We start from the raw sequence: 21772 nt of genomic DNA, 5'->3' as shown, positions 1-21772 counted from the left end.
AATAAGAATTAACATGCACAATAGGCAATGTGCCTCATTAAATCTCCATCAGCAGTGAAGTTGCTTGAGGATTTTTCAATGAACCTGATTTGATAAATACTGATCCACCAAAACCCAAAATTTTTGTTCTACTATATCTGTTGTGATGGATTTCCTGTTAAGGAAGATTTTCTAGCCCCAGGATGGGATTTCTGGTCGAACATACAAGAAGACGTAACTGATTAACAAAAAGCCCTGTAATAACAAGATAACCTTAAGGCTGCATTGCAAACTCTGGTTTGAGTTAGGCAGAGAAAGCATTTGAATCTGGATCTCTTACATTTTGAGTAAGTGGCGTCATTACCAAGCTCTTGGATATATTAAGCTCTGTTTCTCACTGTGTGTTTAGGGGTTTTGTGACTTTTATTGGAGGAAAAAAAATTGTAGGGTTTTGATTTCATTTCTAATGTGGAATGAGAACATTTGAAAATGATCGTAATAGCAGTATTCAAAAACATTGTCTGCTTTGTCCCAGTCAGTAACTTAACTGGTTAAACAAATGGATTCCTGTCTCACTTACACTTACCCCCTTTTATCACTGATAAATAACAAAGAACTCACTGCAAGTCTCTGAGTATATTGGAGCAGATAGCATCATTCACGTCACTTTGGCAACATTTCCCCAAATGCCTCCTCCAAAGCTAAGTACACTAACTTCCCACTCCTACGCTCTCTATTCTTGCTCTTACATTGACCTTCTGCTCACAAAATGGAAAGTGAAGAGAAGAAAAAGATAAATAAAACAGATTTACAGTGTACAAGTCGGAGGCACAGTGCCCAACGCAAATCACAGAGGAACAAGTTTATTCCTGGTAAAACTGTATCCATCTCTAATCCCAGCTTTTGCTTTCCTCCCCCTCTAGCTGTGGTGTATCTGTTATCAAGGCCACATTTGAAGGTGTTAGTTAGATAACATTCTTTAGCACTGAGACCACTGTTTATTTCTGAAAAGTACTGCATACAGTTTAACAAAAAAGAACAGTGTTTTGAAAAATGGGACAGTCTGTGACCAGGCTAGAAAGAAAGAGGGAGAGGAGTCTCCTGACCCCTCTTGGGGCTTTGGCCAACAGTTTATCCCATATGAAAGCTTGAAATCAAAGCCTTTCTGCAATACCTTTAAGAAAAGGCATCCACTTTTACATCCCTGCTGCTACTTTTTCTGTCTACTGGAAGACTAAAACATTGTGATGCTAAGGAACTGATACTCTTAAATAACAAGGAGAGCACCTCAAAAGCTATTATTATAGGAAACATATTTTTTGAAAATAGAAAGCAAATGTGCCCTCACTCAATAGGCAGTTCAACAGAGTTGCTCAGCTTTTTGAGTAGCTGTCTCCTTTGTTGTGTAAGAAGCCAGAAGTTAGCGAAATTCCTGGAAAGATTATAAATACCCATCTCCCCTCTCTTTACTGCCTGGCTTCCTAGAATAATCTGCCGTCCCTGGTTACTATGTTCTCCATAAGAGAAAGCCAGAGGTTTTTCTAGGAATGGAAAAAGCATACAGATGGATAGCTGTCACAGTTCCTTCCAAGAGGATGTATAGCGGTGCTGCATGCTACCTTGGGGCCTGTGCTGTATCACTGTCCTGATATATCGTCTCTGCCTGCTAGAAAGTAGAGGAAAAAGGTGGTATGAAAGGATGTTCTGCAGTCATTTAACCTCGTGCTACTTTGGCTTTAATCCTGAAGTTTGTCCTTCTGTGCTGTGCCTACTAAAATAATTTGGGCTTGAACCAACCATTGTGGAAAAATCTGTAAGCACAAAACCATCATTTGTGGGTTTCTGGCTCAAGCAACCATTGGTAAAATCAACTTTTCGTCCTCCACTATGGGGGCTTTCGGTAGATGGCATCCAAAAGGAAATCACACCAGTGACTTCCACCCACAGCAGACTGGCAACTAGTCCCTTGTCACAAAAGGTCTCCTTGGAGAAAAGCTCTTGTGGTAGTCTCTACACATTACAAGGAGTCTGAGTTACTCTTCCAGAACAGAACCAGCCACAAGTATCCTATAACTAATTAGTACTCACTTGGATACAATACCACAGTCTTTTGTCTCTTGAGTAAGTGAAAAGCTGGGCATGAAGAATCAGCAGGGAAAGGAAAAAAAAAAAAATGACAAAAGAGATTATCCCCATATATTGAAGAAATTTTCCATGGCAAAAGCAGCTAAACATCTCACAGATAAGAGATAAATTGGAATAAACAGCTGTCAGTGTTAAATAAATATCCTGGATAATGTGCAGGACAGAAATAACTACAGCATCGTCAAACTCCTTTCTTCACTTTATTTAGCTGTTCGTGCATGTAGCTCCCAATCTTTGCACTGCTTCAGTTAGCGGAGCATTTATTTTTGAATCAGCTGCATTTGTTAAGACTGTAACAACGAAAGGCATTTCCTGAGAAGCTACAAGGATGAGCTGCAAGAAAGAACAACAGCTAAGGAAATGCGGGACCCTAGTAGTGCTTTTCATCTTCCAAGTTCAGATTTTTGGTTTTGATGTTGACAATCGACCTACAACAGATATCTGCTCGACACACACAATTTTACCTGGACCAAAAGGTGAGGAATATGAGGTTACTAATGTTGAGACCAGTACTGATAAAGGCTGATTTTTTTAAAATAGATGTGGAACGCTTGTGGCACAGGCTGGGGATGAAAGATCTAAATTACTGCAGACTGTACAAATGTCTAGAAAAGTGAAACTGTAGTGGGGGAAAGTGATGAAGCAAGGAGATTTTAATTTGCTTTTCTTTAGTTTCAGGAATTGTCTTGCATATTCTCATATAAATTAAAGTTGTCCTTTTGCACCTTTCTGCAGCCACATAAATCTTCTCTTACTTCTTGTATTCATCACATAGCCGGTACAGGTATCAGCCATAAATTGAGGAACTTTGTCTGAAAGTAAGCACCTATTTTGAACTGTTGATGGTTCACTTTGCATATAGGTAGAGAGAGAAATGCAATGTCTAAAATGATTGTATTGACATCATTGCCAAATGCTTACCTGTAAACAGAGTTCTGCTGCATTCATCAGACCTGATACAGAAGCTCCTGTTGAATTAAACAGCACCTTCACTGCAGACCTCAACAAGAATTAGATCAGCTCTCGCATGTGCTGTTCTTTTGTCTTCAAAATTCTTTGCAAATATCTGAAACCAAATTTTCTGCATTAACTTACTTTTTGGGTAACATAACTAATGTCAATGGAATTGCCTGGAGGGTACCTCAGCCAAAAATTAGGACCATGACATACAAATCTGTCTTGCAATGAGAGATCTAAAATCTATATTCCACACCATGGCTACTGCGGTTCGAACTATTGCTTTCTTTTTAGTAATTCATTGTATTTTTCTATAGGCTACGGATTGAGAGGAAAAAAAATTGCAACTGATTTAAATTTTAAGCAGAAAAAAGATTATCAAGTCTAAAGCATTGCTCCAGACTCATTTGTTTTTATGATGGATTATTCAAATGCATGTTGCTTAAAGGACCATTTTTAATCAGCAAATTAATTTCTTTATGATTACAAACCAAGCTTAAACTTTTGCTGCCACAGCATAAATGTAGAGAGATGTAATGATTCCCAGGGGAGCTAGTGGGAGTTTGTTTAGTTAGTACATGAATAATGGCAGGCTGGAGAACAAAGTTTGACAGAATTGTGTTTAACAAGTCATGAGGCTAATGAGGTGGTCTTGTGACAACGTGAGAGTAGTTGGGACTCCAGGTGGTTTCTGTGGTCTATCTGGGACAGGGAGCACTTAAAGGTTAGATATCATGATTCTTTGCAAGTGCGGTACTGAGAAAGTCAGTATATATCCATTTCCAGTCCTACTGCCCCCTGGCTGATGCTGCAATGGAGGAGCCAAAAGTGTTGGCAGGGTCCTCACTTCTACTGTAAAATTAGATTACCATAGCCAAGATCCATGATTGGTAAAAGGAGTGTAAATGAGCTCCAAGTTACTGGCTCAAATCCATTGCAGGTCATCAAATACGTTTTGCAGTTTACATGATACGATCCTATAGCCTGATTTCAGGTCCTACCAGATCTGAGCTTATCCAGGGCAGTTATAAGCTGAAGAGCTGGGCAACTAAAGACAGAGCTGGCTGGGTGTGTGAACTACTCTGCTACTCCTCAGGCATCTCTTGCAGTTAGTGATGAAGTTTGCTGGCCTAATATGGCAGAAGCCAGTCTGTCCTGCTGCCAGTTTTCCTCTATCCATCTTTTGTCTAAAGACTCAGAGCACAGTCCCCAGCCTAGGACCACACAACAGCTACAGGCAACACTTCGCTGCCCAGACTTTAACCCTGACAATGGACAAGGCTCAGACTTCCATTGCTGTAAGGTTTATTTTCTGTGCTACATTTGTTGTGCCCTTTTGTCAAACATTCTCCCAGATACAGGTTTTGACCCACACTGCACAAGTTCCTCCCCCTCACCTCCCGTTTGCTCGGTGGTGTCACAGCTATGGTGGTGTCACAAGTCAGAGGCCAGAGGTGCTGGGCTCCCACAGTATCTTCCCACCACCACAAGCCAGATTCCTGTTGTGGCAACTTCATCCCTCCATCCAGACATTAATGGGATACATTGAGGATCTTACGGGACCAAGCACCGAGATGTGCAAGGAATTCAAAGATATTAAATAGTTTTGCAAAGCTGTGGTGGCACAAACTTCCTTGTGGGATAGATCCACTCTGTGGGCCACAAGTGGGATCGGCCTTGGTACCACACAGCAGCAATGCTGCTCTTCCCATCACACAGCACCACGGAGAGGAGGCTAAGGGAGGAGAGAGGATGAACCCTTACGTTCCTGCACTGTTGAAGGCTGCAGTACTCACTTCATCATTTAGGCATTCATAGTTAATACAGGAGCAAGCACTTGACCTTCCTGCATGTTCACTCCAAAGACCACCTGTTCAGAGTCATCGGTGTCATTGCTTGTACCAACTACTCGTAACTTTTCCAGATAATTTGTGTAAGCCAAGCTCTTCCCCTTCAAAAATATAGCCTTGTTTATGCTCTGACCTGAGAGGTCACAAGAGAGGTATGATAGAAGTGATGGGATGAAAAGAAAGGGTAATTCCAGGCTGATCACCAGGGAAGTCTTCGAACCAGTTGTGACAGACCCAGCAGTCTCCCAAAGTGTGTCAGCAGAACCACAGAACATGAAGAGCTAGAAAATACTCTGGAAGGACACAATCTCATAGGAACAGGAGAAAGACAGCAGACATCCTGTAAGTCTTTTGCACTTTCAGTTGCTATGATGAAAGTCTGCCTGAGTTAAACTGTTCAGCATTTAGAAATGAATAGGGGTTTCAGCCTGACCCCTGGTGGTTATTTGCGATCCAAACCGGATCACAAACCCCTCCATCTATCTGCTGCTTTTCCTTTCCTGATGCAAGAAAATGAATGTTGAGGTCTATTTTTAAAGAATTATGCAAAGAAATTTTGCAAATTTTCACAAATGTAAAAGAGAAAAGCAAAAGCTGGCCCTCCTCTCCCAGTTTCCCTTTCTATGCAATGCTCAGGTCACTTCTCAAAAAGAGGGGAATTTTTTAATGAACCCTGGTGCAATGGCTGTCTTGTCCTGGCTCCTTGAGAAAGCTTTTTAGGTACATGGCAAATTGTCTTGTATAGAAGTTAAAAATAGAAATCTGAGAAGCATTTTCTGTGACCCTTATTGAAATACTGAAAAAGAAGCAAATTCATGCTTTGGACCCATATATGTGTCCAGCATTTGTAACTAGTGATTTTTGGTGTTTGACATGAGACATTTAAGAAGAAATTGGATTTAGCTGGGCTGATTTGGTGAAGTACTTCTGAAAATTTAGTTTAGGTAATGCTTATCCACAGCTGGCTAACTAGGACAGTAAAAACCAAATTCTGTACTCCATTAACTTCTTGGGTACAAACAGAACCAGATCTAGCATAAATAATGCAATGAATTTCCCAGGGTAGCCAAGTGTTTTGACTAGAAACATTAGTTATGGCCCCATTGCGTACTTTCAACCCTTCCAAGCCTGGAAATAGGCTGGGGGATGCTGATCCCGAGAGAGGAACCAGAAACTATGGGAAGGCAGCAGCAAACACTGTGAGAGGAAAAGCACCAGCTGTCAATCCATGCTCCAGCCTGAGTAAATCAATAAGCAACAACATGAGGGCAGAAATAAACTGAGAGCCCAAAACTTTGATGACTAAACTCCTAACAAAAGCTTGAGCAGGGGGAGAAGAATAAGGCTGGCATTGCAGAAGTGCAGAGCAAGGCTCGAGCTGATTTCACATGAATTTGGGGGAGTGTCTGAGCATTGACTCCAGATTTTGCTGTCTTGCTATCTTGCTATCAGGTCCCAGATCACTTCCTTTGAAATCCAGACACAGGAACTTCAAAGGCCTTGAATCAGGCCCAGGTTGAGAAACTGGAATGAGATGAAATCTGAAGAGTATTGGGAGTTTCCCATAGCAATTCAGATGGAAAGCATTTCCTTACTATTATTGCTGACAAATGATGTTTATAAACTCTATGACTTTGGCTGGCTCCTCAAAATAGCATTTACTGTGGTCTCCAGTATAGCTGTCCATCTCTCAGCTTTAATTGCGCTTACGCAATTCCACTCCTGGAAAATCTAAAACTCTCTCAGAAACCAGATATGCTGCTATCCACATTTTCTTCCGAAAATATAAAGTGCCTTACCACATCCTATAGACTGTTCAAACCTACAACTAAGCTTCCCTCTTAGCACCTCACATTTGATCTGAAGAGCCCTTTATAATCAACACATAATTCTATTTTGTCATGAATTTTAGCCTTCATGTATTTTAGCACATGTTAAGTTTCTGATGTTTATCAGCCTGAGTTATAAAGCATATATGTGGGCACTTAAATACAAATTCAGAAGATATCAGGTCTGTATTTCTTATTCATGTTGGTTTGATTCCTCACCCAAATCACCGTAACCCATGGGTCTTTGAGATCACATCATAATGGCAAGGGATCAGGTGGAGAAGCTTAAATTGGGACAGATCAAGTGAAAGATGAATCAGAAACAATTTAAATTATTTCTGTGTTATTAAAGACACAATATATGTCCCATCTGTGCACAAAGGCCCACACTTCCAAGTAATCCAGATAAGCGGAGCTTCACAGAACCAAGTGAGGGTCTGAGTGTGGCTCATGCAATGCAGTAGAAGTGGGTATTTCTAGTGAAGACAATATCTCCTTATAAGTGGAAAGCAGAAAAGTGAGCAGATAATCCAATTTATTCCTGAAGATTCTTTCCATTTCACCCGGGAAGGTGACTGGGGCCCTGCTGTCTAACTTGGAGCTGGGTAAAGAAAAGAGTAACCAAGAAATTGTGAGCAAAACACTTCTATTCTCATAATGCAACCTGTGGAGCCTTGCATGTTCCCTGCAGGGCACTTGGAAGAGAGGCTATGGGTGAAGTTACACACTACAGCTGGACTGATCTGTTGGTTTTTTTTCTCCAAAAGGGGAGGCCCAATATCTTTTTCTTCCACCATTCAGACTGCATGATCTTACCTTCACCTTGCACTGGCTCGGCTGTATATTCATCAGAGTCCTCCAGCTTATTAAAAATGTGCACTTTTATTTGCCTTACTGGTATTTCCCTCTTCATTCCAATAATTCATTAAACACAGGGTCAGAAGAGTGCTCAAAATCACCCAAATTGGGACAGAAGTACACAAGTCAGTGCTGAGGTCAGACAGGAGGAGGAAAGACAGGGAAGGGCACATCACGTCAGATCGATTCCAGCCAGATTATATCATTTTACTCCAGGGCAGGACAAGAAATCATGTCCTCACTAATCGCATGCAGCTTGGAAACAAGAACCCCCTCAGCTACGGGAAATTTGCTAAGTGTCTAAAAGACAACGAAAGTGAAATTAGAGGAAATCTTCAGTCTTTCCATTGACGTAACTGTGACATGCTTGTACAATGGAAAGACAAACTGTTTTGGTGTTGGTTATTTATTTATTTATTTGTTTCTTGGAGTCTGCGACTCCCTCTGGTGACCAAACTTCTCAACAGAGAGAGTACGCATCCAAGTGCTGCAAAGGCTCAGAGTCAGTAGGCTGCAGACTGTACATGGTGTGTCCTTTTTTCTGTTCAGACTATCTGATGTAGGAGGAGAACTGTGCTTTAGCCCACCAAAGGCAGAGCTTCTATCAGCTGAAATGGGGGGCATGCCCAGGGATCGTGGAGGAAGGTACCCGGGGCTGTGAAGCATGCTGAGCCTGCAGGCTAAGGGAGCTGAACCTGGGACTGTTGGGAGGGCTCTACTGAGAATAGGCTTTGTCCTTCTTTTTCTTCAGAGGAAGCATTTAATTGATTCACTGTAAAGGAGAGGCTTAAGAAACATTAACATTTATGGAGTATTTTTGGTCAGGAGACAGGAATTGCAGCTGACCTGAGGCCATGGCTTGTCAGAACACCTGGAGAGATGTCTCAGTAAAACCCTGTGTGGAGCCAGGGTGTCTCATCAGAGCTGTGAGTGAAGAGGCTGGTTACTAAGTGTTCCTGGAGAAAAACATGCCTAAACCCTGTTAGAAGACCCCTCCCAGCTTTAGACCCCACACAGCCTGCAGATCTGCTCTCGCCCAGATTAGGGCTGCATCTCCAGATAAGCGTGGCCTCTGCAATCCCTGGGGATTACAGTGTGATTCTCCAAGATCCGGGGTCAGCCCCCGATCGTGAGGCTTGGGGAGCCACTAAACATATGTGAACAATTTAACCTGAAAACTTCCTCCGCTCATGAATACAAACCAGATAAACTGCCAACAAAAGGCTGAGGAAGGAAATATAAATCACCCGAAGGTCAGTAAATTCTTGCTAATTGCATTCTTACCAAATGTAACCTCTCAACATTGCATTGTTCAGTGAAACTTCTAAAGAGGCAGAGATCCTTTCAACTGCCTAAAAATCCTGCTGATTATTAGACCTTCAGCATTTCCCTGAGCTTGTTTATAGGAGAAGAAAGGACTGGGCTTTCTCTCGCTCAATTACAGTTACAGTTTTCTAATGGCTGCAGAAGCCATTTACTGCTTATCATTTCCTCTTTTGTTCTGTCTTGCACAGTCCCAAGCTGGAAGAGTCTAGCATCTTATTGTTTCATGTATTAACTTAAATATTCTGATAATTTAAATCTGTCACACAGAAGAAGTGAATCAGCTTGCAGGAATATGAACAGGTAGAGAAATGGCTATGCTTCAGCTACTGGCTCCCAGTGCTTCATCCACAACCATATCAGGCATATGAGGTCAGGATCAGATTTTATTTATTTCTGTAAGACAATTCATGTAGCATAAAGCACAGTGGTACAAAAATTCAAAAACTCACTCCAGAACACAACCAGAAGTTAGATTTCCCTTTCTGTCAGACTACAAAAGAAGTGGCTGGTACAGGGGGATGCCCCATCTATATGAGGTCCCAGAAGAAAAGGAGAGATGCTTATTATAAATTAGACAGAAAGCCAACTCATCTCCTGTCCAAAACAACCTTTCACACTCCCTCCTACCTCGTTGCAAATCACGGTAACACCACGAGGGGGGAGCATAACTCAAGAGTTCACATTGCTTGCCAAAATTTATGATCACTGCACGCAACAGCTAAAGGCAGGCACAATGGATTTATAATTATAACACCATTTTTCCAAGCACTGGGATCAATCCAGTATTAGATTAACAATGAAAGGGTACAACTAATTAATGCTGTTGGCTTCTACCCTTGCTTTGCAACAGCCTATCCATTCTCAGATGTGATACTGGGAGAAAAGCAGGATTTCCCTTCTCCTCTTGCAGATAGGCAAATTAGCATTATTCTCATTTTCCCAGGTAATGGAAATAAGGCAGGAAATGGTAGGCTGCTTTATGCCAAGATGAAACAGGTGATAGATCTTCCTTCCCTGTCCTTTAGGTTTTTAGATGGTTTGAGCATTAACTGGGACTATACAGGAGATGTTAGCAATAAAAGTTGAGACACCTCCTAATTCCTCAAAATCTCCAGAACAAACTTTCCCATACCTTTTATTTTTTTCACCTGTCGGCTCTGAGCCATGAGTCTAATGCCCCATACACTAGCTTCATCTCTGGCAGCCCCACCTGTCCAAAGTCTGAGAAAAACCCACTGCATCTTTTAGTGGCTCTAAATGTTGTAACTGAGATTGGAAGAAAATACCTCTGGGGAGTAATCACAGCTTCTCTGCTGGTCTATTGACTTTCTTTCCAGGATTCTATTTCTAAGATTAAGTGCCTAAGCAATGCTTTGAGAACAGCAGCCTCGCTAGAGCCTTAACCCAACAGAGCGGTCCACAAGACACAGAGAAGGTGACTGGGTGGTGAGGGTGACAGGTAGTCCCCTGGATAGGGAGGTCAGCAGGAATCTCACCTGCTCTCCTGCATGACACAGCCCAAAGCAACTCCCTCAGCTGTTTCTACACCAAACCCAGCATTACAGCATCTCTTGCACATGGAAATTCATTGCACAGGTAAAGGCTGGAAGTGAAGAGGCTCCTAAGTCTCCCTTCCCTGCTGGACAGCGTGGCCCATTTGTTAAATAACCCCATGCCACATTTCTAGGCAGAACTCATACAGCTTTTCCAGACTTTTAATCGCACCCTGATTCCTTTCTGTTATCACACATTTCCTCTCCTGCATGGGTTTGCAGACCGTGAACATATCAGCTCTTAACCTTTTCCTTGAATTTCATTTTACAAGCTCCTTGCCAACCTCTGGGAATCTTTTCTGAATTTCTGCCCTACTGCAAAGTGATTCTTACAGTTTTCTGAAGAGTTTCACAGGTGGGTTTAGAAAGGACAATTGCTTCATTTCTCAGTCATAAATGATGTTAGCACTGAGGTCAACAGCAAAATTAAACTGCAAATTCTCCGGCTCTGCTGTCTGATGACCCCCAGACAAGTACCCAGTACAAGCAGGCATCCTTCCATCAGCTTGAGGTTAAGACCCAAAGCTTTATCAGGATTTTAAGAAGCTTGGCTTTTGGAAATACATACTGACTTATCAAGTAACTTTGAAGAACCAGTGAGAATAAAAAGATGTTTAAAACTTCTACTTCTGGCTGGTTACAGTCTTTTCCTTTCCTATTTTGTCCTGAGGCAGCTGGAATTAAAAACAAAGTGCCTGAGTGAACCAGCACACACGTCAGGTTTTTGCTTGTCTCTCCCTCTAACAAATGCTTTCTCCTTCCACTCAGACTGAATTTCAGCCTTTTATCATTCTCAGTTTGAATCGCTGACGACCATCCCCAAGGGTATCCTGACTGATGGGGTGAGTCTGCCCCCCACAAGGAAGCCCCAACACTACAGATTTTGTGGCACACACACACATGCCAGAGGACCCCCTGCTACATTTTTATGCTGCAGTTAATGTGCCCCATTTCTCATCTCTCATCACCCCATGAGACACCCCATGATATGCTATGTCTTGGCTATAAGTAGAAGGAGGTAAATAATGAGTGGGTAGCTTTTTTTCACAAAACAGTGAGGACACCCAAAGAAACAGTCGATCTGAAAGCAACCATGGGAAGCTACTTCACAGCACATTAAATCATTGACCTCTTTGCTACAGGATATTGTAGGAACCAAAAATCTAACTGTGTTTAAAAGGCTTGAGAGTAATCCATGCAGGGTAGAATAAGAAGTGGCTCTCACAAGTTGCCTGGATGCGGTCCTTGGGTCAGGTGAGCCCTCCAACCATTGCTCATGGGGAGCAGTCACCCTCAGCACACCCTGAACACTTTCTGCCAGGGCTGGAGACAACATCCTTGGTGAGACGGGTTACCGGTCTTGTCATGTAATGCTGTTCTTCTGTCCTTCTCTCTGTCCTTCTTCTTGTCTTGCAGACAATGGGACAATGGTAGGGAACAGACGAGGAATTTTGGAAGGCTGTCTGTATTCAGTGCTGGTCTTTTGCTGCAGGAGGGTGCAGGTGTCCCCCCAACAGTTGTAAAAAAATAGAAAAAAAAAATAATAATAAAAAAGTGGAAAAATCTCCTCAGGTTTTGGATCAAAATTAATAAATAGAAAAAATAATCTGCTGTACCTCTGGTTTTCTGTTTTGCTGCATAATCTCAAATGAAATTCTGTGCAGCTTCTTTCCTGAGGAAAGAGATAACACTTCTTTCCCATTACTAATCGCTGTCTTGCTCTTTCAAACTGTAAGCTGCTCAGTGAGAGGCTGTCTCTTACTATACTTATGGGCAGTAACCTGTGTAATAGGACCTTGATCTCATTTGGGGAAATCTCTGCACTACTCTAATGAATGCAATGAATTTACTTCCTCCAGATACTCTGGGAATGACTAATTCAAAATAAAGTATTGGAGTAATTGCAGAAGACATTTGTTATGTTAACACATGCCACCTGTCAAAAACTGAAGGCAAGACTTCTGCCACACTAAGTGCTAAGCTCTATGCTAAGATCTATTGCAACACATTTATAATCCTCTTGTTTCTATAACATCTGCATACCTTGAACTCAGAGTCACTAGGAACAATTAATAAATTCCATTGTCTCCCTTGGCATTTCTCCCTGGTGTGCTCAGGTTTTCCAATATTTATCTATTGAATAAATTCAATTCACTTATTTATCTGCTTTGTAACTAATAGCATTTAAAGGATAAGAATTAGAGTTGGTGTATAATCCTTATGTTGGAACAGATTCCCCCAAAGGTAAAATTTTTAGCTTTTCCTAATGGTCAGATTCATCGGCTTTTCTTTGGAAATTTATCCCATGGCTACTGTGCCCTCAATGTGAAATAAAAAGAAATCAGTAGGAAAAAAATTGACAGTGAACTTTACTTTCTGAGAATGTATACCTGTTCTTACTGCACTGAGTTAAATGTCCCATGATGGTTTATTTTATGTTTCTGGAAGGGGATGAAGGTGAAAAAGGAGATAGAGGAGAAGTGGGCAAACAAGGAAAAGTTGGACCAAAAGGACCTAAAGGTATTTATGTCGGTTTGTTGGCTATTACTGGTATATGACTATCAACATACACAACTGTACTGGTGCATATCATCAGTGTTGTTTAATGCTTTTCATTCCTCTCACCCCAGTGGATTTCACAATGCCTGTCAAATATTAATCAGGGAACCTAACAATGCTCTGAGAGTTTGGTGCAATTCATGCCAATAGATACTGAAGCTACACCTGGCAATAAATCCAAAGTAAATTTCATGTAATAAATCAGCACATTTACTGCTGATCTCCCAAGTGACAACCATAAGTGTGGTACAGAAGACTGAAAACTACCTAAATCGTACGTACAACCAGAAGGATTACTGTTCTCTTACTGAAATTATCCTTTAGGTGTAACTGAATTTTGAGAGTTACTTCCTGGCAATACATCAGGATGCTCAACAAAATTCAGTCTCAGCTGTCCCCATTCTGCAGAAAACCAAACTGAGAAAAAAAGTTCCTCTGAGCAAGCAGCATCAGGGCTGAGAACGAGGAGCCAAAGGAGTGTCAGGACTCACATTAAACATGTCCCACACCTTCACAGCGAGCTCAGCAGAGCACGCTGAGGCTCCAGACGTGATAGCGTCAGCCTTGTTTGCATACCCTAACTCAAAAGCTTAATGTATCATTAAAGTTTAATGATAATGCAATCTGTGTTCTTTCTTCCTTGACAGTGGTCTAATATTTTAAGTCTAATCAGAAAAGTGTCTAGCTTTATAGAATCTTTACAAACATCCTGTTATTACTGTTATAATGAAAACCTTCTTCGTTTTTAAATGAACTCATATGGCTTTGCTTCTTACCTTAAAAAAGATCGGGTAAGATTCAAGCAGACCAGGTAACAAACCAATTAAGAAACGACTTAGTGATGTTAACTTCAGTGTGCAAAGTGAGACTTCTAGAAATTAGAACTTAAACTATCAATCAGTCAAAAAGGCACCCATTATTTCGGTGCTCCAACGACTGGGAAAACACACACAGCACAACCAGTAGTTCCCTATTTGCAATCCTGCTTCGATGGAGGATTCCCAGCAAAGCCCGAGTACTTCACCTCCCAAACGAACCCAAGGCTTTTGTCTGGGGTAGAGAAAAAATCAACAGAGAAACACTTCCTAAGCAACATGCTGATGGCCTAGGTTGGCTATGAAGTTAAATCAATACTCACTAGGAGTTTTAGCTTGTATTTTCTGTACAAAAATATGATGTTTGTGAGCAGCTGAACAGGCAGTTTTGCTAAGTTGCCTTGCAGTGCCCTGCAGGTATCCCACAGTAGCAACGATCTGAACCTGCGCTGCCTGCAGGGAGCCACTGTGGGCCTTGTTTAAAGGCTGGTTTCTGGCATTGGAGTCACTTTGCTGTTCCCTGACAGAAGAGAGGAGCTACCTGTAACCCTGCAGCTCACAGAAACACCTCAGCAGCCCAGGCTGGTACAAGCAAGCTTCATTTATAAAACTTTCTAAATAAAAGTTAAACCATAAAGCTTGTAATCTGTTCATCTGTATATTCACATCAGCCCTTTTGTGTCCATGCCTTACATTTGGATGGGCCACACATGGGGAAAAGAGCAGCAGTAAAGGGCATCTTGGGGAAGAAAGGACAGGAACCATCCATACCTTTTTCATCCTATTTCTTCTCTCAGGAAACAAAGGAACTGTGGGGGATGTCGGTGACCAGGGAATGCTTGGGAAAATCGGTCCTATTGGTGGAAAGGGTAAGTCCTGGTCTGGGAACTTTCTTGTTTCCTTTTTTTTTTTTTTTTTTTTTTCCCCTTAAGGTAAATATGTGTTTTGTGTGAGTTCCAGGTATGGAGGTACATTAAATACCTGCTGTGACCAGTGGTCTCCAGAGAAAACTGTGCATAAAGATCAGTGATGAGAGCTAACTGAAATAGTTTTCTTTCCCATGTGCAATATATCACTTACATGGCTAAAAATAATTTGCTATGTGAGTCAAGAAACCAGTCCTTTGAGATGATAAAAGAGAAAGGGAGAAAATCTGGCCCTTGTGAAGGAAGTAGCAAGATCTTCCGAGATCTTGGAAAGAGATAGCCGAACCAGTGCCTCTGCTTTAGATGCTGAAGGGCCTGAGTCAATACTCTGCTGGTGCTCAGGAGGCCACGCCTGGTGATCCACATTAGTGTGCAAGGTGTCACCAAGTGATGCCCAGGACAGCCAGGTAAGGGGAGGATTTTTGGAGTTTTAAGAGAGCACTTACATAACGCAGGACAACCACTCCTTGCAAATCAAGGCAGACTCCAAATCTACTTGGAAAATCATTTCATGAAATTATCGGCCTGGAAAGAGTCTCAGGCTTTTCTTTTAGAGCTACTTAAGAAGAAATATTGCTTCTGCCACGAGGAGACCTGCCTCAAAAGCTCAGCAGGGATCCACTATCCTAAGGGGAACTCTGTGGTCTCTAAACCAAAGCATCAGCCCAGACAGGCGGGTGAGTGGGTGGAACAAGCTCTCCTGGGAGCTTCTCAAGCCAATGCTTTTTAATAAACCCTTGATGGCCCCTAGCCAGCCGCACTATCAGAGAAGAACAAAAGAATTTGGCCTGAGGGATTAATTTTCAAAAGTACCTAGACAACTGAAGACGCAGATAGCTATCTCCTAAGATGTCTCCAAGCACCAAAGGAGACTAGAATTTAAGAATCCAAAAACTGTTTATCTGAAAGTAAACCAATGCTCTCAGCCTTTAAATCAAGCTGTCAACCTGACTGTATAATGTATTGCTCCCTTCTAGGTGGATTTTTTTCTCTATTCCTTTTTTTATTTGCAGAAGCAAAGGCCACTAAGTCACTGTTTAGACTGACCATTAAACGTTCAAGTTCTTAAGGAAGCAACCCTGAAATTTCAGTATATTAGTGTGCAGGCTGTCAAGCGATGTTAATTAAAATGCCAGCCAGCTCCTGATTTCTGTTTAAAAATAATAACGATAATACAACCGTATAAAATAAATAGCACAGGAAAACATGCCATTCAACAAGGTTGAGCAAGTATTAACATTATTTGGCTTCTGAAGGTTTTAATTTTTAAAAGAAGAGCTGACACTAATTTCGGATATAGTCCATCTGCTTTTGATCTGGACAGCCAAGAGTTTTGACAGCTGTCAAATTACAGCTGAGATTACTTAAAAAAGAAAACAAAAACAAACATGCTGGTCACCTGCCTTTATTAGCATAGCATTTGGAGAAGCAATTTCATTTTATAACAATCATTTCTGTGAATCACAGTACAAGGGGAAGGCAGCTGGAGGAAAATAAATCCTGTTTCCACGAACTACACCTGAAATGAAACACTGTTCCTTACCGACCTCACTTCATGCAGGTGCTAATTGCTGCCTGCAAATATAATCTGCTGCACACATGAATTCGGTGGCTTAGCGACCATCAGCCCCATCTGGTCCCTTGTTCTGACATGAAACTACTGATCCCGGGAAAGGACTGTGTCCTGCAAGGCAATGAGAGAGGCCAGGTCTCACCTCCCTCAGGTTTTCTGAGTGCTTTCAGCCTCTTGGGATCTAAACTCTGGGCAGTTTATATTTAAAGCAGTACCAGGAACCAGCAGCACTCAAGATGCCTGTGTTATCGGTAAGTTAGCTATTAAAGAGTCCTCCTTATTTTCATTCCCCAGAATTAATCACGGCTTGTTTGCCTTGGCACATCTGCCAGTACAGTACATCTACCAGTAGGGTACATCTGCCAGTACAGTACATCGGGGCTTCCTATCAGAAGCACACCACTAATATATTATTAAACAGGGTTCTCAAACACACTCCCCTGACATATGTACTGTCTGAGATCTGAAAATGTATTTTCCTTTTTATTCAGGTGACAAAGGAGCCAAAGGCTTAATTGGGGTGTCTGGAAAAAAGGGAAAAGCAGGTATGCTGTTCATCCTTCTCTGAAGAATGGTTGAGTTTTCTGGGTCTCTGTTTTCAGGGTTGGTTTGTCTGGAAAAACTTGAGAATGGGTGAAATAAACAGCAAAAGGCTGAAAAAGTTATGTTTAGCAAAATGAGGATTGGGCAGGGACATGACTGATGGCTATGAATATAAAAACATTCACAACATGGGGATAAGTTAGCTAAAATAATAAAGAATGGTTGATAAGATAAAAACTAATATGTAAACAGGCCAGGAATATTTTTATACTGGAAACTAGAATAAAATTTTGGAATACCAAAGGAATGAAGTCCTTTAATAGTTTCCTAATCGGATCACAAGGACAAAAATATATGTGATTGTAGACAGAGCACAATCTGTTGTCAGATCTCCTGTAAGCAACACAATTGCTTACAAAAGAATTTGGATTTGATGACCCAGAAGGTTCTTCTCTGTCCTAATAACCTTGAATGTTTTCCCACCTTGAATGTTCAGATGTGTTCATTTATAAGACATTTCATAGGCAGCATCAGTCTGGCTCTTTATGGGAAACCATCAGCAAATTGTTTTCTTCCTGACAATAAGAGAGGAATAAACAAAACCTACACTAAGCCAGAATTCAGTTTACCAACAGAAAATATATCTGAGACTTCAATACTTGACAGACTGATTATTTGAGTTGGTATCAACTATTTCTGCTGTACCACAACTGTATGCAGCAGTTCAGTATCATGGTCCTTCCACCGAGGTATTTCCAGCACCACACAATACTCTTTCACTGAGAAAACAGTGATGCTGTTGTTTCTGTTAGAAGTCTAGGGAATCAGTGCTGTTTATGGATACAGAGGTGCCAAAGGACACCTTCGACATTCAGATGTGACACTATGTGATCAACACTTCAAGCCAGTTCTCGGTAGCCAGATGGAATTGATGATGAGAGGGGCAGGGGATGTGTAAATCCTACACTGATATGGGTGGAAGGAAGATGGCAAACTGTTCCATCCCCATGTTTAAAAGGCTCCAGAAGGTTTGAAGGTGGGCTGTGGCTGACCCTACACACACACGTATACACACACAAGTATTTCTGAACAGATAAATCCTCTGTCCTTTGCATTGCATCAGGCACAGTCTGTGACTGTGGAAGATACCGCAGAGTTGTTGGACAACTGAATATCAACGTTGCTCGGCTTAACACATCCATCAAGTTTGTAAAGAATGGTAAGGGTTGTTATATTGTGTATTTGCTGTGATTTATTTGGCTCTCATAACTTTTGTCACTGCCATTCTTCTACCACTGTTCTGTGGCAGAATCCAGGCAAAGACAGAGAGCTCACTGTGCGATGCAATGCAGTAACATACAGAAAGTAGGCAGTCTTGCACCTGTAAGGATACAAGCAGCTGATGAATAAAAGCAAATACAATACAGCAATGATCAACAGCGCAACTGAAAGAATCACAAAAAGAACCAGGCACCGCTTGCTAACTGCCTCTGCACTGTCATCCTGCTCATCCTCAGGCTCAGTGGCCACTCAGGCAATGAAAGGAAAAAAGTTTGTGCAGACCTGGTCCAAAGAGCCAGGAAAAGCACTAGGAACCTCTTGATCTTGCTGCTGCTGTGGAGGAGGGCTGCATTCATGGTACTCTCCTCATGCTTTCCCTCACTGTGAGTGTCATTGTCCTGTAATAAGGCAGACACCAGCACCCCAAAAACATGGATTATAAACAGTCACATTTGCAGGCAGTGCTGTCAGCGGAACAGTGAAAAATGTCCCTACTAAAAGGAAGAAAAATCTTCCCAGCATGGCAGAGATTTTGAGAAGGCTCCACAACCTCTTCTAGGCCTCAGTTGATATCTGTAAATTAAAATGTGTCTGAGACTGTTCTATGGCCAACTGGCACAGCTCTCATCTATATTACTAAATCCTGCAAAACTGAATGGCCATACCAGGAGTGGTCCTCTGCTAAACCGCACCTGCACTAACTCTGGAGTTGTGTGGGAAAGTGTTATTTGCCCCAGGCCAAAGCTCTGGCCATTTCCAACAGCAAGATCAACTGCCAGTCAGCCAGGAATGCTTCTGGCTACAGGATATGTGTTGCCTAAGAAATTTACCTTTTAAAACTGCTGAGCAGCCACAGTTTCCTTCCTAGTCAATGCCCCTTGGTGGCTACAGCAGCTGTGAATATCAAGCTGTATTTAAAATGGATTATTTTAGCAGTAACATTGACTTTCTTCTGCATGGAAAGGGCCCAGAAGCTATCCATACCCCTGTGTTCCTATCCCACGGCACTCTTTCACGATCTATAACATACAATATGGCAATATGGCAATGACAGGGGTGTCAATAAAGCAACAGGGGTGATTCAGAGTTAGACACTGCTATTTGTCCATGTAGCATGCCTCGATTTGGTAAAATTTACTTTAAGGACGTCTGGTTCTAAAGTGTCACAGGAGACAAATGCCAGTCAGGACTGAAGAGCCCTCATCCTAGTGCATGCATGGTGCTTGTCACTCCCACTAGTAGTCTCTGGTCATGTCCTCATTGTTCATCACAATTTCGGTAGTGGGAATGCTTTTCCTCTCTCCCTTTCATTAATTCTGATGTAAAAAACATCATATTGAAGCACCTTTGATAGCTGCTGAAATGCCATGAATGATTTTATTTTTTTTTTTGCCTTTAGTTATAGCAGGCATCAGGGAGACAGATGAGAAATTCTACTACATTGTCAAAGAAGAGAAGAATTACAGAGAAGCCCTGATGCACTGCAGGGACAGAGGAGGAACACTTGCCATGCCTAAGGATGAGGCAACCAACGCGCTGCTTGCTGACTACATCTCCACGAGCGGCCTCTTCCGAGCCTTCATTGGGATGAACGACATGGAAAAAGAAGGGCAGTTTGTGTATGCAGACAGCAGCCCGCTGCAGAACTACAGTAACTGGAAGGACGGGGAGCCTCATGACTCCACTGGCAGCCAGGACTGTGTGGAAATGCTCAGCACAGGAGAGTGGAATGACTCTGAGTGCCAAGTCACCATCTACTTCATCTGTGAATTCCTCAAGAAGAGAAAATAAATGTGCCATTAAAGATATCTGGCACCTTCTGTACATGCTGTAACCCCTCCTCATTCATCCGCTGTAGGGAAAGCAGACAAAGAGGGATAAGTCTCGATCCAGCCTTCACTTCACCAGGTTAAAAAATAACTACTGCTAGATGGCAGTGACCATAAAGTCAGCTCAGGTCTCCAATTCACCAACTGTGAATTTTTAATTAAATTTTAAGTGTAATTTGGGGTGGTTGGGCAAATTTAGAGCATGCAGAGGTGAACATGATCTCACTAATGCAGCGGAGGACTCACTTATCTCTGCTTCCCACTCTGTCACCCATCCCATTGGGCTGAGGTGTGAAGAACCAACTTACCAATGGCACTTTTGTCTGCAAGTCTGTGCAGCTTGTATGTGACCTGAGAATAGATAGAGATGGGGCAGTTCTAGCCTGATGAGCCCCAAAAGCTGTGCAAGGATCTAGAAAAGTTTGGCATAAAGAAAACAATATAAAAGAAGCAAAACCATTGCTGTAGGCAGTAAACAAGCACAAATAGTTACTTTTGTACCAATGTGCACTGCTGGTTTAACAAGTGACTGTGGGAACATATTATACCCTCCCTCAGTAGCCAGCAAGGTTTGATGTCTAATGCTAAAATTACATGTGCCTTTGTGACAAAGGAAGCAGCTATAAAACATGCTTTATCCTCTAAGAACCCAGATTCAAGTCTGGTTGAGCAACCTTAGTTGTGGGTTGACTTAATGTGGGACTCTCCACAAATGATGAGCAGTAAGTGCAGGTTTTGATGTCACAGCTGGCTCCTCAGTTATCCATGCCAGTATGTCAATGATGTATCAGATTTTCATATCTTTGCTAATACCAAAGGATCACTTTCCTTCATATAGTGGAAAAGGCATGCTCATGTGGGTCCTTCTATAGCATTTCCAGGACTGTTTTTAAGCCTAGGATGCTCCTGGGTCACAGCACCCATTTTGCTTTCAGAACTGAGCCTGTTTGTTCTTAGTCTTTCCTCGGGCTGCTTAAAAGTCTCTTCTTTCCTAATAGCAGGAGATGTCAGGGCCTCTGCAAGGGCTATTGATTTTCTTTCCCACTTGAGACTGAAAAGATGAGAATGCTACCTGGAGGCTGAGGACAATGGTGGGCACCACTCACAGTGCAGAAGCGTGCCCTGCAGGTCGCTCTTGCCACCAGTTACACATAGTGTTCTTCTGGGTGTATGAATAGCTGAACGTGAAGGCAGTCCCATCAGGTAGGAGTGCAGCAGGTCAGCTCTAAGGCTCCCTCCTACTGGTGCATACAGCACTGCAAAGGCAAGTAGACAACAGTCATACTTAGCCAAGCTGGTCTTCAGCAGGAAAATCCTCCAAACCATTCACCTAGCTGGTAGTTTGGCTGCAAACTCATCTCAGAGCAATAACCAACACAGGAGCTACTTGTTCCTCCAGAAAACCATTTATGGCTACCAGCAGTAAATTACCTGTGCTGCTACACACCCTCCGGAGAACTATTCAGCCCCTTGAATGCAGGGGTGGGAGCACATTTCTTCTCATTGCTCCCCTGCTATGCTGTGAGAGTGTTTGGGCAAATAGGTTCACTTAGCACAATGCACCTCATCCTGAATTGTTCCCTTCCTGAGAACTGACATCCCCAGCACCCAGCAGAATTACACTTTTTAGGATCTATAGTAATAAACTCACTAAGCCAAATTATTTCGCTTTTAGAATCATTAATGGATAATGATAAAGAATTAGTGGCTAATTCAAGGCCAAGTTTATTGAAAAAGTAATGCCTTTTT

The 21772-nt window shown here is 42.1% G+C and overlaps 1 protein-coding gene across 2 annotated transcripts; it reads left to right on the top strand.

Moving 5' to 3' along the window:
* The first annotated feature begins 1992 nt into the window (after nucleotides 1-1992).
* COLEC10 (collectin subfamily member 10) lies at nucleotides 1993-20018 on the top strand. 2 transcript variants are annotated; one of them, XM_005017706.6, is made up of 6 exons: nucleotides 1993-2600; nucleotides 12946-13017; nucleotides 14669-14740; nucleotides 16862-16915; nucleotides 18007-18132; nucleotides 19594-20018. In XM_005017706.6, exons 1-6 carry the CDS (start codon nucleotides 2453-2455, stop codon nucleotides 19983-19985), a joined length of 864 nt encoding a protein of 287 aa, XP_005017763.1. In that variant the 5' UTR covers nucleotides 1993-2452; the 3' UTR covers nucleotides 19986-20018. The 2 variants fall into 2 exon arrangements, with proteins under 2 accessions (XP_005017763.1, XP_005017764.1); XM_005017707.6 differs by having other exon boundaries at nucleotides 2002-2600; nucleotides 18037-18132.
* Nucleotides 20019-21772: the final 1754 nt, after the last annotated feature.

The sequence above is a fragment of the Anas platyrhynchos genome, chromosome 2 (assembly GCF_047663525.1).
Source record: "Anas platyrhynchos isolate ZD024472 breed Pekin duck chromosome 2, IASCAAS_PekinDuck_T2T, whole genome shotgun sequence".
In the NCBI taxonomy this organism is placed as follows: Eukaryota; Metazoa; Chordata; class Aves; order Anseriformes; family Anatidae; genus Anas; species Anas platyrhynchos.
The sequence above is the reverse complement of the archived record's forward strand: the minus strand, read 5'-3'. Positions and strand labels throughout refer to the sequence as shown.